Source organism: Macrobrachium nipponense, chromosome 16 (assembly GCF_015104395.2).
Source record: "Macrobrachium nipponense isolate FS-2020 chromosome 16, ASM1510439v2, whole genome shotgun sequence".
Lineage (NCBI taxonomy): Eukaryota > Metazoa > Arthropoda > Malacostraca > Decapoda > Palaemonidae > Macrobrachium > Macrobrachium nipponense.
The window spans coordinates 57,494,949-57,512,079 of NC_087209.1; the positions used below are offsets into that span (position 1 = coordinate 57,494,949).

General features: G+C 38.5%; 1 protein-coding gene across 1 annotated transcript in view; it reads left to right on the plus strand.

Annotated features, from left to right (window-relative positions):
- Positions 1-17,131, plus strand: part of LOC135195728 (rho-associated protein kinase 2-like) — a 166,614-nt gene that overhangs the window by 41,945 nt on the left and 107,538 nt on the right. Inside the window, 12 exon segments of the mRNA XM_064222155.1 lie at positions 1,983-2,083; positions 2,259-2,340; positions 4,348-4,472; positions 5,163-5,195; positions 5,197-5,338; positions 5,550-5,667; positions 9,643-9,727; positions 10,539-10,822; positions 10,958-10,980; positions 10,983-11,048; positions 12,070-12,229; positions 12,571-12,613. Coding sequence (XP_064078225.1) covers positions 1,983-2,083; positions 2,259-2,340; positions 4,348-4,472; positions 5,163-5,195; positions 5,197-5,338; positions 5,550-5,667; positions 9,643-9,727; positions 10,539-10,822; positions 10,958-10,980; positions 10,983-11,048; positions 12,070-12,229; positions 12,571-12,613 — 1,262 coding nt within the window.

Here is a 17,131-nt window from a genome sequence, read left to right on the forward strand (position 1 = left end):
TCATATCTGCTCTTAACATTCTATCCAGAATTTTGTTCACTACAGTGCTAGATTTCCCACCACGCATTTCATTCATTCATTTCTTGATTTTAGTTTGGCACTGAATGGCTTAATTTTCCTCCTTGTGTAGGCACATGGACAAAATATAATACGTATATCTGTCCACCCATGTAAGCTTAAGGGGGCCGGCCGGAACCCCAACCCCTATATATGGTGGTATAGGGCGAAAAATGAAAAGTAATGAAAAAATTCATGGAGCTTCATGTGGCAATTGAGAATACGTATACGAAATATTTAGTCAAAATTCCTCTTACTTTCGTAGTTACAGGGTAATTAGTAAACATAACTCAATAAGCCTAAAACATTCATCCGTACAAGAAAATGCAATATTTCTTCTGATATCGTAAATTTTGATAATTATTGGCAAAGAAATTGTGAGAAATGGCTATCTAGTAGATTCCGTGGCTCGCAGAAGGAGCGGGTATCTGGTTCAATCATGAATCAGTTGGACTATAGACTTCAAGTAGATTACACGTTCGAGTTTCACCTCGTGACATTCGCTTGCTTTTAGTATGTTTATGTATGTTTCGGCATGAAGTTCATCATGCCAATGAGGAAAAGACAAGGAAAACATCTCGCTAACATACAGACGAAGAAAAATCGCTCAAGTATTATTACAGAATATCATAATATACGCGTAGTTAGTGAAGAGAGAGGGGAAGGTTGTCTAGTAACGCCCCTTCTTGCCTGACAGCACACGTCACACTGTGCCCAAGGCTACGATCTTTGAGCAAAGAGATCTTCATTTATGATTAATAACATAGTTTTGGTTTTTTAATACCCAAAATGGAATATGAAATTCAGAATAATCATGATTTATTAAATTGTCTTTGTAAAAAGAGAGTACACCTTCGAGTTTCACCTTTGACATTCTATTGCATTTACGTTTGTTTATCTTTATTTCGGCAAGAATGTCATCATGCCAAAGAGGAAAATACAAGGAAAACATCTCGCTAACATACAGAAGAAAATTCGCTGTAATAAGCCGAGTTAGTGAAGGGGAGAGAAGGGGTAACGTATGGAAGGACGTGCCCCATGTTGCCCTCAAAGCAGTGCCCCCAGGCTACGATATATGAGCAAAGGGATCATCATTTATGATTAAATTATGATAAATAGAATAGTTTTGGTTTATTAATACACAAAAAAGAATATACATTCATAATAATCATTATTTATTAACATTGTCTTTATAGAAATGCGAAGGAAAACTTTGAACGCCCGTATCTCAAAACTATACTTATTGACCTTCAAAATCTATCTCTTCACTTAGTTTTAAAGCTATAACATTGGAATTTGGTATATAACTCAGAAAGACATTAGTATAGAACAATCAAATAGAGCTCTTTTTTCCAATTTTTGGTTTCATCTTTTTTTTGTTATAAATTTTTTTCTTGTGATTTATAGGGTTTATTTTTTTACCATATTGAAAAATTCATATCAAGCAAAACAATGACTTTTAGAAAAAAAAACTCTCCATTTGATTGGAGGTCGACATCAGGTCTATATATGGTAGTAATCTCAGGTCTTAATATTAAATATCAAGGGAGGAGATAGAATTTGAAAAATGGTCATTTTTCGGGATAAATTGCCCTGGCGTCACAAAACCGAAGGTCAGAGGCGAAAATCATATGCGGTTTGGAGATGTCCCAAGTCACCTTATTAAGTGGTATGAATGTCAAAGTCCTGTCGTTAAAAAACTGCATTAGCCGGCCGACCCCCTTAAGTATAAATCAAGCTGAAAGGGACTTTTTTGATTATAATGAGACCCTTAATAAAAAAGTAAAAATGTTTTTGTTTCAAGTATTTTAAAGTTGTGTTTATTTTTTTATTTTCATGTGTAGTGCTGGAACTAATCTTGTATTTATTTACTTTCTTTTGTAATGATGGAGGAAATCTATTTACTTGTTTATTTTCGTTTTTAGTGATGGAGCCAATCTCGGACAGTGACCGACTGCGGCGCCTCCGTGAACTGGAGGCGCAGCTACGGGATCCAAGAGGTGTTCTCAATGTTGACTCGTTATTGGTAAGTATAGGCTGTAAACCACTTTCCGTGGAGCTATGATCTGAAATGAAAGTTTGCCTGATTGTCAATTGTTGTTTCAGTTATTATTCAAAAAGGTAGTTTTATTTTACTAAAAAACACCCTTGCCTTTCCTTGTTACTAATAATTTATTTTAATTTTTAAACATTTTTTTTAGGACTCTGTACAGGCAATGGTCTCTGATTGTGATCATCAGGCCATTAGAAGGAACAAAAATGTTGAGGCATTTGTCAACAGATGTAAGTGATTTTCCCCATTTATTTCCATACTACTGCTAACCTTTTCAGATTCTGGTGATGTAGAACTACTGTACTATTCTTAGCTATTTGAAGTCTGATGACTTAAAATTGCTTTTACAAATTCTCTGCTGTTTGAATTCTGATAATGTAAACTTACATTGTTCATCTTTCAACTGTTTGAATTTTGATGTTGTAAAATTACATGTGCTGTTCTCAAATATTTGAATTCTGATGATGTAAAATTGTCATCTAACTCAAAAGTTCAGATACCATTGATTTAAAGTTACATCTTCCACCAGTTTTTAATCATCCAGATTCTGATAATGTAAGATCACAATACAGCATCTAATTCTCAATTATTGAAATGAATCTTACCTCTATTATTATGATAGGTATAAAGTCCCACTTGACTGGGAGAACAACAGATTAAAAACAAAAAATATCTACTTAGATTGTCATGTTGTTTTCCATTGACTCTTTCCTTAAGGTGAACTCATGGTTTGTGTCTGTTGTTAGCTTTGTTTCTGTCGTTGCGGTAAGAGGACTGGTGTACAGAATGTTGTTTAATTTGCTTTTTGGGATAGTTTTGTTTTAATGTTGATTGGCTTTGTGGACAGTTTAGGATGTCTGTTAAAAGAAGACATTAATAAATCCTCCTTAGTTTGTAAGTTAGGTGGGTATAACACTTGACTTTAACTTGCTGAAGTCATGTATTAGGTGCTGGAGTAAGGATTGTTTATTTAATGACTGCTGTAATGAGTATGTTAATTGGCCAATTAGTGTCGGGTATAGTTACTTGAAATGTAGAGGTGGTGCGAAGCTGAAAGGAGTAGGATTCGTCAAGGTAGGAACTCTATCTGAGATAATAAGCGATTAGAGTAAGCGCCTTTTTAGTGATTGGTCAGATAGTTGCTTTCCTCTTTCTCCAGTGCATAATAATCCTGTGCATAATAATCCTTCTCCTGAGTCCTCAAGATGTTCCCTTTCTCAGATTAAATCTCCCCACATCAGTCAGGATATGAGGGTTAGAAAGTTGGAATCAGATGTAGCTAGTCTTAGGGCCACATTAGAAGAATTTGTGGAATTTATGATAGCTGTTTTAGCTGTGTTGCCCCACTATTTTAATCAAGATTTGGGTTTTACCTTGTGGCAGAGGTAGAGCTAATTTCCTTGGACTCTCCCTCTTTACTGGAGGTACAAAGGAGCAGGGTTTGTTGGGGAGAGGAAATGGTTTGTGTACCTAGGCTTCTTTTGCTGATCAACCTGGCTTGATGTGTTAGGCCGCCAATAGATGCACGTTAGATTGAGCAAAGTGCTGGTAAATAAGTTGCTGGTGTTGTAGGCGGAGAGCAGCAAGCTTATGCTAGGTCTGAGTCTTTTCTCAAGATCTTCTTGGAGGCTACAAACCCCTAGCAATCCATATCCTGGAACTCCTTCTCTGGCTAGTACGTAGTGCCTCGATGGTGGTGTGATTTTCCACTTATGGTACTGATTGCCCTAGCCCTTCATCTTGGTCTCCCAGGCATGTTGCTTATGCCAACAGGTCTTTGCCAGTTGTCCAACATTTAGGAGGTTTCTTTCGGTATTAAAGATAGTAGTTTTGATTGCAGTCACTCTCCTTTGTAGTCTTCTTTCTTCCTGTTCTCCCAAACGTTAGAGGCATACTCTTTCACCGCTTACTCTTGTTAGGAGAGGATGTATTGGGTTTCTCATTTTAGAGCAAGGTTGCCTGTGGCACCACACTACGTTTCTTTTCTAGAACTGTCACCTGTGGTACTTTGCACCACAAACCTCGATCCTGGCCTTTTTCCTAAAATTGTTCTGCCATATGGACTAATCTAGTCGCACATTTATTCTTTACTGCAATGAGACAACACCCCACCACTTGAATTTTTGAACATGAATTTTATCAAATTGACAATACATTGTAGAATTGGTAGTGTACACTATTTTTTAAATTGTTTTATTTTCCATGACAATGTTGAAAAATTGCATTTTTTATTTCAGATCGGGAGTCCATTATGGACATCGAAGTGTTACGCATGCGTGCTGACGATTTCATCAATATAAAAGTCATTGGAAGAGGCGCCTTTGGAGAAGTTCAGCTTGTTCGACATAAATTCACCAAACAGGTAACGTCCTTGGAGTGTCCTACTCTATGCTTTCTCATACAGTACCTTACTTGGTGTACTATTAGCAATATTGTAGGTACCTTGCATCATCTGATGATCCTCAGTTGTCTTGTTTTTGCCTTTTTCTTTTAATCTGTTTCCTTTTGTGTCATCTCACCTAACTATCTGATGAGATCTACTTATGGTATTCCATTTTTAGTACTCGCTGTGTAATTCCATCTGATGATAATCGTACAGTGGATTCTGGTCAGTTGCATACAATTCACAATGGTTGTATAATGGTTGTAAGAATGAAGCTCTTGAGTGTGCCAGAAATTTTAGGCTGTGACAGTGTAAGACTTAGTTATGTGGAATTTTGACTTTTTTTCATTCTCATTGTTATCAGCAACACCTGAAATGCTTTAATGTCAGGATTTCTCACTGAGGTTAGGCTTGAAATGAATCTCTCCACTCTCTTTTATCTTGTCCTGTGCCTGCCTGAACTCTCATTATTTCCAAGTCTTCATCAGCCCCTCCCCTAATTTTTTATTTTGATTTGAATGTTGTAGATATGTAAATTTTCTTGCTGATATGTAAATATTGTGTAACATATCTCAGATAGTACAGGATATCTGGACTTGAAACAATGCAGTTCATTTTGTTTGCTTGTATTGATATGCCAGGAATCTGATGATGGTTTTAACTTTCCAGGTCTATGCAATGAAACTCTTGAGTAAGGTGGAAGATGATGATTAAACGTTCAGATTCTGCCTTCTTCTGGGAAGAACGAGACATCATGGCCCATGCAAATTCTGAGTGGATAGTCCAGTTACATTTTGCATTTCAAGATCAGAAATTTCTCTACATGGTTATGGATTATATGCCAGGTAGAAATTGAGTAAATATGTTAATTCAGATGCAGTAGTAATAGTTTTGATATTGGCTGCAAAGGGTTTTACTTTGATATTAGTTTGAGGTTCCAAGTCACTGATAGGTTATTCATACCTTCTTGTTAATGCTACTCATAGTGGATATTGGTGAAATTTCTGATTGGGAATTACTCGTTATGTGACATTTACTTTGGACTTATTATATCAGGAGGGGACTTGGTGAACTTGATGTCCAACTATGATGTACCAGAGAAGTGGGCCAAATTCTACTGTGCTGAGGTAGTTTTGGCATTAGATGCAATTCATTCCATGGGATTTGTTCACAGGTGAGTTGCAGTTTCCTGCTGGTCTTTAGAGGCTTTGGTGTAATTTGCATGGTGGTTGATCTTTGTTAAGTACTTCATTGGTAAAGTACTTAGTTGTACTGCTGTATGCCAGGATTGAATCCCGACCTTGTTAGTAAAAGACGAGGGCAAACCAACTAGACCACAAATGCGTAAAGAAAGTTGGGACCCAAGGGGATACCTGAGCAGGCCAATTTCCAAGTTTCTTTATGACCTCTATAGTATGGTTGGTGATTGCCTTTTGTCTCACCTAAGTAGGCCTGGGCTAAATCTGAAAGTGAGGTGTTAACATTCATTTATATTTGCTTGTTATTTTGTGTTTGATTTTCAGAATTTGGTAGTCTTGCCTCAAGAAGGACACAGTAGGCTTGTGATTTATCTTACTCTGAGGTTTTGTAGGTTGATGCACCTTTTTGACTAAGTAAAATCCTACTTAAAGCATGAAGTCCTTGCTGCTCTTTATGTGGACCTATTGTCATTTATTTTGTAAATGTCGTGTCCAGGTGTTGAAGTTATTGACATATAATGAAAGGGGCCACTTTGCTTTGAAAATACTTTTAGAATTCAGGAAAATAGTTTGATTGTTGCAGAACCTAGATTTGCTGTCATGAAAAACATTCTTAACATTATGTTTTGAGAAGAAGATGCCTCAAGTAATGTAATTTAGGATAACAGCATTTCTTTTTGTCTATAAATACTAATGACTAAAATTCTAATTGCAGTGGCAGTTGCAAGTGTTACCACTTAGCAAGTTGCTTGTTAGTTGTTGCCTTGTCTTCCTCTTATATTGGAGATATTTGACAATCAAGAGATAATTCACTTTGTATTTCCAAGAAAAAATTGAAAAATGATCTAATTGACTGTAATTTGATTTGAAAAATTATTCCTTGACAAAGACTTTAAGGCCTTAAATTAGAACTTTTTGAATTTAATCAAACGGAAAAACATGTTGGTCGGTAGTGTTTTTAAAATTCCCATTGTTCAGTTGGTTTTATTCTGATGGATCATGTTAAGGCCTGTGTTGGGCTTAAGTTTTACTTGTTGGAGGAGGTAAGAATGATCCCGTTTAATAATTGTATTGTACGTGACAATGTTAATTGTTTTGCTTATTGTTTGGATGATCATGAATGTGTTTTGTTTATAAAGATAGGAATACAGAGAAGGGATTTCACTGTCCTTTCACTTTCTCGTGGTTGTTTGAACTTTTTTAATGAGACTTATAAGAAATCGTTTTGGCAATTCAGCTGCCTATTTTTTTTTCACTTAACTCTTATATTAAAGCCTCATTCATAGTAGCCCTGTGGTGGTTGGCACCAATGTGTTAAATGTCTTCTGGATGTTTTGCCTCTTAATTTAAAACGTCTGAAGTAGTTTCATAGATGATTATTATGGATGATTATTTCAAAGGGAAATGCAGTGAGACCAAGTTGCATTGGTAGGCTCCTATAGGTAAAAATTTCCATTATTTAAAGTAAAGAAGTACGGGCCAAGTTTGTATCCCATAAAAAAAAGAAGCATCTTGGATAGATGAACATTGGCTTGACAACTAACAGTCCGCGTCCTTTCATTGTTTTCTGTTAAATTTTTTAAATTTTCAAAAGCTCCCTAGTTTGTGATCATGATTGTCTTTACAGGGTAACCAAAGATGATCGTCTTTCCTCCTGGATTGTAACATCATCTTTAAAGTAAAAAGTTGTACTGCTGTATGAAAGAATGTTATATAAAAGCTTGTTACAATAATTATGTATGATTTATTTCATAAAAGTGCATCACTTATATAGTTCACATTCATGAGCTGCAAGACATGGTTGCAGTCTTGCATGACAGACAGTTGAGTGGGGGAAGTTTTGTGTGCTGCTTCATATGGAGACAAGTCTTCCAGCAGTTAACTGCCTTATTTTTTATTTAGTGCAGCAATTTGAGGTGTAGGCATCTCAGAAGGCATCTGACCCTCCCAACAGGACCTTTTCATGGGCATTGAAGTCTTGAGAAACCTCTGTAAGAATCTTTTGACATGATATAGTGCCTTTATCTAATACTGACATTTGCTTCTTTGTGATGGATCAATGAGTCTCATGGTCTTTAGCATAGTCACTCCTACTATAGGTTGGAATTCTTTTAGGCTTGTATTTTATAGCTTCCTTTCTGAAAAAGACTCGTTGTAAGTAGCCAGGACACTGCTGGACCATTCAGCATCTCCCAGTTTCTTCTCCCATTGAGACGAGGAGCACTTACATACTTTGGTAATTAGAGCTGTTTGTCCTTTATCTTCAAAAGGCCAAAACTGGGAAAGGTACATCCAGACTGTTCCTCTATAATAAAACAGTGTTCCAGGAAGCAGGTACTAATTCCATATAGCACTGTGGTGCCAGCAAGACATCATAGGTTCAGGTTCTTGGCAGAAATTCATTTTTCCACATCTCTTTGTTTCTACATACCTGATGTCAATACATCAGGTGCCAAACAGCCTTTACTAGTTTGTACCTTAAGGATACATTGCAAAAATGTTTGGACTCATATTGTTATGACCACAAGATGGGTAGTATCTGCATCACATCAGGGAGGTCATGAGAATCCTTCTTCTCTTCCAATCTCATCTCATTTCTGACATCACCTAGTGGTTGCAGCTTCTTAATAGCTCTCTTAATTTTGTATCTATGGTATTGCCTATTGTTTCGAGGGCTGGATCATTTAACCTGAAAATTCATTTATTCAAAAAAAAAAAAAATATATGGCATCTTTAGAGAGATGTACTTTTGAAGTCACCAGCTGATTGGTCTGGTGCATAACAGCAAGTTATAATTAGAATAATCTTTTTTGAAACCTTACAGGAATTAATCGTATACAAACACCTTGTTTTAATGCTTTGAGCATAGGTGGTTCTTTATGTGAAATTCCCAGTCTCTCTCTGAGCCTTTTGGTTACTTTATAATGCTGAACCCTTTTGATCCTTTAGTTCACTGACAGATAGGTCTTGGATATCCAGCAGCTTAGTTTTTTCATCTAGGTCTTGGATATCCAGCAGCTTAGTTTTTTCATCTAAATTGAAATTAGTGTTGTATATGAATAATGGATTTTTGTGTTGAAGGAAATCCAATTAAAAAAACTTTTTCATATTAACCAATCACTCACATAATAAATTCCTTCTTTGTAGCCCTCCAGATTTCTTGTGGTTTATGGCAGACTAGATGCTGCTGGGGATGTGTGTTTCACAAGGCTCATGTACAGAGCTACTACTACTCTTCGTTTAAAATCAAGGGACTGCAGCGTTTTGACATCTGAAGACTGTGAATGTGGGCCATATATGAGTTGTAGTTTTTTGTATGAAAAAAATCAGTTTCTAGAAAAATTGGATTTCCTGTGATGGATAACAATTTTAGGATTTACCTACTGCCATCCTAATTTGTTGCAGCAACCTTTTTACTTTCTGTAAGCAAGGGAGCGAATGAGTTTGTCTCAGAGTGAGCTCGCACTACTGTTAAGTAGCATGCAAGGCATTCTAGTAAACTGAAATTGGTCGGGCTGCTGAAATTGATGACCAAAACATGCTCAAAGTGGGGTGTTTTTTCTGTGTGATTATATAAATAAAAGTAATTTGTGTAAACTTCATGTCTCTTTCTTTACTTCTAAACTTATAGCTGGAAATAACTTTTAGTAAGTACAAATAGACGTAGTGTTAATCTTGGAAGTGACAGGGCATGAAGCATAATTCTATTGTTTCATTAAATACCTAACTTGAGTTTGGTTCATTTTGGACCTTAGTAAGGGATTTTTCAAGTTCTTAGAGTATTCAACTTGTAACTAGCATGGACTGATGATAGAATGTTTTGGAAACATTTTGAATTGTGAGGCACTTTAGAACTTTAGTAATGTTTTTCAATTTTATCTTTGCAAATAATTTTGTGATTTTTGTTTTTTTCACTATTGATTCCTAGTTTGTTTGTTGTTTTACTCTAGGGATGTTAAACCAGACAACATGTTGCTCGATATTAGTGGTCATCTTAAATTAGCAGATTTTGGTACCTGTATGAAGATGGATAAGGTAAGATTTTTTTTTCATTATTTTGTCAAGGCACTGTTCTCATTCTTTCATTGAAATGATACTGCAGCATTGGAAATTTCAGTTGTATTTTATGTTGCTCTGAAACTCACATATCCATTGTGTTAAATTAGCCATATGTTTTATATTTTTTAACTTTTGATATGTATTTTTACTGAATATGTTATTACATATTTTTAATTAGTTCCAAAAAGATTAGCATTGAAATTAACGATTGATTTGAATGATTTTCTTTTCAAGTGTGCTGTGTGCCTGATGACTATTTGTCATACAAATGACAGGTCTTTTATTTTTACTGATTATTGATACTCATTTTAGAACATAATAATGTTGAAATGCTTCCTAAACTAGTAAAACAGTAGGTAGTGCGATAGTAGAATAACTAGGTCTGCCAGTGTCAGGTAGAGAATTCCTTTTCAGCTGTAAATTGTATTTCTTTGAATATCTGTTAGAGGTGGAAATGTGCTGTTTTTCTGAATTTTTTAAGATCATAGAGTAAAGTTGTGAGGGTTATATATAAAAACATACACTGTATTATTAACGTCTCTGGTCTGGAGACTGAGTCAAGGAATGGGAGTGTTTGGGCAGGAGGTTGTTTCCTCTCGTCCCCTGCCAAGTGAGACTGGCCTTGTCCACTGATAACTTGCTTCCCTAGTGTATGCTGCTACTTGATATTTGGTTTTTATCTCTTTGTAACTAGCTTAGGTAAAGATCAAAGGATTTTGTTTGTAGAACTTAGAAATTAGACATTTGTATTTGTTTCACTGCATATTTGGTATTTATTTTGTGACAGGATGGGCTCGTAAGGTCAGACACTGCAGTTGGAACACCAGACTACATTTCCCCAGAAGTCCTCAAGTCTCAGGGTGGTGAAGGCGTGTATGGTCGTGAGTGCGATTGGTGGTCTGTTGGGGTTTTCTTATATGAAATGCTGGTTGGAGACACACCTTTCTATGCAGACTCTCTTGTTGGAACATATGGAAAGATCATGGACCATAAGAATTCTCTCAAGTTTCCAGAGGATATAGAGATAACATCAGAAGCTAAAAGTCTCATATGTGGATTCCTAACTGACAGGTTGGTAATTCTTGGTATCTAGAAGTGATTCATGTACCATATAGAATTATCTAGTGAAATGTTCTTTTACTGAACTGTGTCTATTATCATAACTTTTTAATGATGTCTCAAGTATTTTTTTTCAATTTTCAACAGGTTAACAAGACTAGGTGGTAATGGATGAATGAAATTAAAAGGCACAAGTTTTTCCTTAATGACCAATGGACATTTGATACCATACGAGATTGTAAGTAGCAGAGAGTTATTCATGTATGTTTATTGTGGTGAATGTAATTATTTAATGTTTGTCGTAGATCTCACAAAGTGGTCAAGTTGAAAGGAATTCATAGCTGGTGAAATTTTAAGTACAGTAGTATAATTTGTAGTGTGGATGCAGCTTGGAAATTGGTAAGAAAGGACCTGGCAGTTGTGTAGTAACCTTCCACTTAAGAAAATGCCCAATGATGGAAAATAAGGTCCAGTGTTCATATAATTTTTTTTCCTCCTTATGCAAATGTGAAACAAAGATGCTGCTAGCTTAACAGAGATTATGTAGAACAGATCAGGAAATGTAGGTGTGTTATACAGCTGAACCCCAGCAAAAGCAGATAATTTGTTTCTATGTTATTGTCTGGAATTCACTAATGAACCAATTTATTAAGATAAATAGTTTTGAAATGCTGGTTGAAGAGAGACTTGACTCCTGTTGATACATTGACAGGAATAACATCGCAAAATGAAGGTACCAGCAGTTTTATCTGTTGTCATGTAAAGCTAACTTCTGTATATGATTGATCATCATTAAATTACAGTTGGAAGTATTGCTTTTGGCTCTGAAGGCAACAGGTCTCAAGGGTTATTGGGTGGGTTGTGATCATAGGGAATAAAACTTTCCTTGCAATTGTTTTTCAGTTATTCCCAGTTATTATATTTACAAATTTGTATATGTATTGGTGTGGTAGCATAGGGTTGCAAGTTGTGGGAAATGTGATCACTAAAAATGTATCACATGGTAGGATAGGTAAATAATTCAAGATAAGTCAAGTTGAATAATTCCAATTGCGTATCAGAGACTACAGCATTTTACTTTGGCAAGATCTTAAGAGTCCCATTTCTAGACTCCTAAGAATAGCCCAGTGGATTTGCCTGCAAGTGAATGGTACAAATGGGGCAAGGTAAAACAGGAAGTACGACAGATAGGAGGGAAGACACCAAAGTGAAAGGAAGGCATGGATGCACATAATTTTTTTTTACTTGTTTTGTTACAGGTGTACCCCCAGTTGTTCCTGATTTAGATGGTGATGCAGATACAAGCAATTTTGATGAAGTTGAAAATGAAGATTCACCTGAAGAGAGCTTTCCAGTACCAAAGGCCTTTGTAGGAAATCATTTGCCATTTGTTGGTTTCACATACTCTAAAGATTATAGGTAAGAATATATTTTATCTTACTGTGCTTGCAGGCAGATGTCAAGGTTCTGTCTCTTTGGAGTGATAAAAATCAAAAAACAAATGGGAAATGAAACAATGGAATTTGGTTTTAAAGGACCTCAGTTATATATGTGAATGGAGAGGCTTAGTTCTTGGGCATTGTACAGGACTAGAGAATATAGTAGTGTTCCATGAGTTTGGAGTTAATACTTGGAAATCATTATTTATTGAATTTGTGTGACAATCAGACATCACAAGTGTGCTAATGCGGGGATCTAGGACAGTGCTAAGCATGGATTGTTAATGATTTTAGTAAAGAGCTTTTTGTTTATCTTTACAGATTGCTAACCTCTCCAGACAAACCTGATGGGAAGCGAAATCTGGTATGTGCAGTTTATTGAATAATTCTTTCTTCAGTGTTTTTCTCTAGTCTGTATATACCATTTTTGTAGGTTTTAAAGGGACTTTTAGAAATTCCTCTTCCTTTTGTATTGTGTGTTCATTTACTTTAGATGAAGTACCCTTTATTTGTATTTTTGTTCATGAAACTTACCTGACAGATATATATATAGCTGTATTCTCCGAAGTCCGACAGAATTTCAAAATTCGCGGCACACGCAGTGGGCGGCCAGGTGGTAGTACCCATTCCCACCGCTGGGAGGCGGATATCAGGAACTATTCCCGTTTTCTATTCATATTTTTTCTGTCGCCGGTCGGTAAACAACTGTTTACAGACCTCCGCCTAGGATTTTGAAACTTCATTAGCCGCTTAAGTATCCTAATTATTCTTTCGATTATTGACTGGCATTTGTGGCTAGGCATACGCTATCGTAAATTTTTTGTTTCATTGCATTTGATGTCTGAAGCTAGTTAGCCTAGTTTCAGACTTTGTTGTCTGCATGGGGTAAGGTAAGGCTACCGGAACTTTCGGTAGACACTCGCTTAGTATATATGACGTTTACATGTTTTCTTTGCATAAGTTCAATGTAATTAGTGTAATGTGTGACTGATTACGGAAGAAGTCGGATTCATGTACGCATTTTAGAGCGGGTTAGAATCAGGAGTTTTCCTCCACAGTAAACAGAAGTTAGAAATAATGAACCTTCTAACCTCCTGTAGATTTTATTTTGCCTAACCCTGTGGTATGGCTTACGGGCCTAGAAGAAAGTGTCTGCTAGAGGATTACATCAAGTAATCTAGACTAAAGTGCTCGCTCTCCAATCAGTGTTGTGAAGTGTAGTGCCCCTTGTGTTGTGGAGGGGGCGTCAGATCGGCCCCATAATGCCTCTAGGCCTGGACCTCTGTCGGACTCCCAGGACTCAGGGAGAGGGCATGTCGAAAGCCGCAAGAGGGTTACGGGGGCTCCCCACCGATCTGGCGTCCCTTCGGCAGAACCTGTTGACGCTTCCCAGGCTGCTAAAGATCGTGCACGTGCACGAATCTTGAAGGATTGCTTCTCGTCCTCCGAGGCGTCCTCCCCGCGCAAGGGTGGAGCTCTCGGAAGGACTCGCGCCCTCTAAGAAGCTTTAGAGAAGAGGACGCTTCACGTCCTCTCTCTCGTCAGGATGGGGAACGTCAGATCGGTACCCCTAACGCCTCTAGGCCTAGACCTCTGTCGGACTCCCAGGAAACCAGGGAGAGGGCATGTCAAAAGCCTAAGGAGGGTTACGGGTTTTTCATGCTGATCTGGCTTCCTTTCGGCAGGTCCTGTTGTCGCTTCCCAGGCTGCCGAAGATCGAGCACGTGCACGAATCTTAAAGGATTGCTTCTCGTCCTCCGAGGCGTCCTCCCCACACGGGTTGGAGCTCTCGGAAGGACTCGCGCCTCCTAAAGAAGCTTTAGAGAAGAGGACGCTTCACGTCCTCTCTCTCGTCACAAGAGGATGAAACAGTAAAGAGACCACATTTACCCTTTTCGAAGAATGCACTGGCTCTTTTCCTAAGGGACATATTAAGGAGGCTCATTCATCTTGCCAGAAGAGTGATTTGAGCCTCCTGCGAGTGAACGCTCGTTTATACATTATTAAGGAGGCTCATTCATCTTGCCAGAAGAGTGATTTGAGCCTCCTGCGAGTGAACGCTCATGAAGTTAGAGCTGTTTCAACCTCGCTAGCATTCCAAAAGAATTTGGTAATCAAGGACATTCTAGATTCCACCTTTTGGAGGAGCAACTCAGTATTCGTCTCCTCTCCTCATGGCGCTCCGTATACGTTATGTAACGTTCGCTTTACTTCGAAAAAGCAAGCTGTTAAGTTTGACGTCCGGCAAGCTGCTTTGCACAGTCAAACAACTTATGTCTCTGGTTCGGCATAAGAAGGGCAATTTAGAAGTGAGGAAGCTTTTGGAGGTGCTCGACGTTCTATAAGTAGAGACATTCTCCAGGACGCTCGGCAAGCACCTTGCGAGGGTGTCTTTCGGACGCTCGGCGTTCCTTTGCTGAGTGCGTTTCTGGAGATGTTCTTTTGCATTACTAAGACGCAAGTTGTCGCACAGGCGGCCACTGTCTTTGTAAGAAGCGCTCGGCAGGAGAAGGTCTTTAAGGCCCGTCTTGAAGACGAAAGCCATAAGTCTTCCTTTAGTGTTCACACACTTCAGGAGCGGCTTGCGGCTCTCCATGGAGACTCGCATGAGGACGTCCCTTGAAAATATTCTACGTCATACGCAAAACGCGGTTCGTCATAACATTGAGATGTTGGCTAAGGTCGCTCGCCAGGACGCCTCTTGGCGGGCCTTGCATGCATCAGGGCGCTCAACGAGTTCCTCTCTGAAACGTCAGTTCAGAAGACTTCGTGTTCTCTGCTCAGACACGCTCGGTAGCTAAGCAGGACGTTTTTTGAGGACGCTCAGCAGGACGCTTTCCAGGACGCTAAGCAGGACGCTTTTGAGGACGCTCGGCAGAACGCTTATGAGGACGCTTTTGTGGACATTCGCCAGGAACGCTTCGGGGTGGAAAGCCTAGGCATGGAACTCTTTGCGAAGAGAAAGACTTGTAGAATGGCGTCTTATTTGCTGTTCAGGACGTTTCTTAGGACGCTTGACGACGCTTTCTAAAAAAACGCCTCGTCAAGAGGAGGTTTTTTCAGGACTCTCCACAGGACATTCCTTTACAGAAATTTTTAAAAAGGATTCGGAGTTAGCGGAGAGACATACCCGAATTTTTTCTTCGTTCCCTCTTTCCTCTCGTCGATTTCTCTGAGAATCGGGAAGATTATATACTCGAATTCCTGGGTGACTTTCGGTCATGTTAAAGAGTTTTCCCCTATTAGCAAAGTGCTAATAGTTTTGTCAAGTAGGACGTTTTCCCCATTGTCAAGATACTAAACGTTTTGTCATTTAAGTGGGGGACCCCTCATAAATGGGGTAGTTCTCATTGACATAGATTTTAACGTTTTTATCGTTTAAGCGGATAAGCTCATTAACAAATTTCGGAAGAGCTCTCATTCATTTTCAGAGGCTCATCCGGGGAGTAAGAAAAAGACTTGTAGACTAGATCCAGGAAGTCTTATGTCCAATATCATAAGAACATTGAACGGTCCTTTTCGATCCTCGGTTCTCTCTTGATGATCTCTATTCGAATATTACTCCTTTTCCTTTTCCTTGGCAAGAAAGAGTCGAAGGAGTTCTTTTAAAAAGTCTCATTCATTATAACGTGGACAAGTCGTTTTCCTTTCTTTCTTTCTTCCTTCCTCGTCGAGGAAAGTATGTAGTTAGAGAACTTCGATGTTCAAATTTACTGACAATACTTACGTAGTTTATCTTTGCGTCATTTTGCTAACGCATGGGTCAAGTCATATCGCATATCGTATTACCTCTGCGGATAGAAGCCAGAAAGAACTGTTGTTCTAATGTATTTAATTGACACTCCCTTCAACCTTCCAAGAGTTTTTCGGAGTAAGAACAACTCTTCAGGTATTGTTACGGATGCAACACCAACTCAGCTTCTGTATTTAGCGAATTTTGTTTCGTTTAAATATGCCTGCTTGAGAGTTTCCTTTTGCTCGATAATTTCATACCTATCCCTCGTAAAAGGAGTAGCTGGCAACTCAGGCAGATAGTGCGAGACGATGAACAAGGCTGCTGTGTGATCTACGCAGTACCGGCTAGCTCGGTGACATGCGCGGTTGGTTACGTCTGTTTCCCTTCCGGGTGGAATGTTAATAAGCCGTCTCTCTGCCCTACAATCATTGATTTTAGCCTCGGGTTGAGGAATTTCTAGTAATCATGAATGAACATGCCTTCCGTTTACTTAGAAAATTTCAACAAGATATCTCTTATACTTGTTCGGTGCGGGTTTACCGCACGGTAACAGAATTCTGTACGAATCTACCGCGGCACATAGCACTATAATATGCTCTCCTGCTTATGCAAAGCGCAGCCTTATTTAGGGAAGGAAGCAGGCTGAGTGAGGGAATGGATGAGTTTGCTGGGGACCATTTCCTCGCTGGAGAAGCTTGTTTTCCCTGAATAAACAGCAATTCAGACCTCTACAATTTTTTCCTCACGAAGAAATTGGAATAGCATCAAAGATCTAGTAATAATTCTAATTTTCTCTCAACGGCTTGAGGATCACCTCGGGTGATAGCGAGAGGATGCCAGACATCCGAACAGAGGAACAGATGTTCTGGCACATTGTCTGAAAGAATTGGAAGCCAAATTTGTCCGCTCTCCAGTTCCTCGAAGGGTGAGTTTGGATCGAGTGGCCCAAATCATCTCGGATAATTTCTCAGCTCTCTCATAGCTCAAGAAGAGAGAGTTGGTTTATGGGCTGGGGCACGGACGTAACGATCCTCAAGAGGTTCGTTAAACTAGTGCACGTCCGTGCGGGTCTTCTCGATCGAAGGCAACAACTACTGACGTCTGAGTAATCCTCACTTAGAAGTATGTCGAAAGTTGAGGAGACTG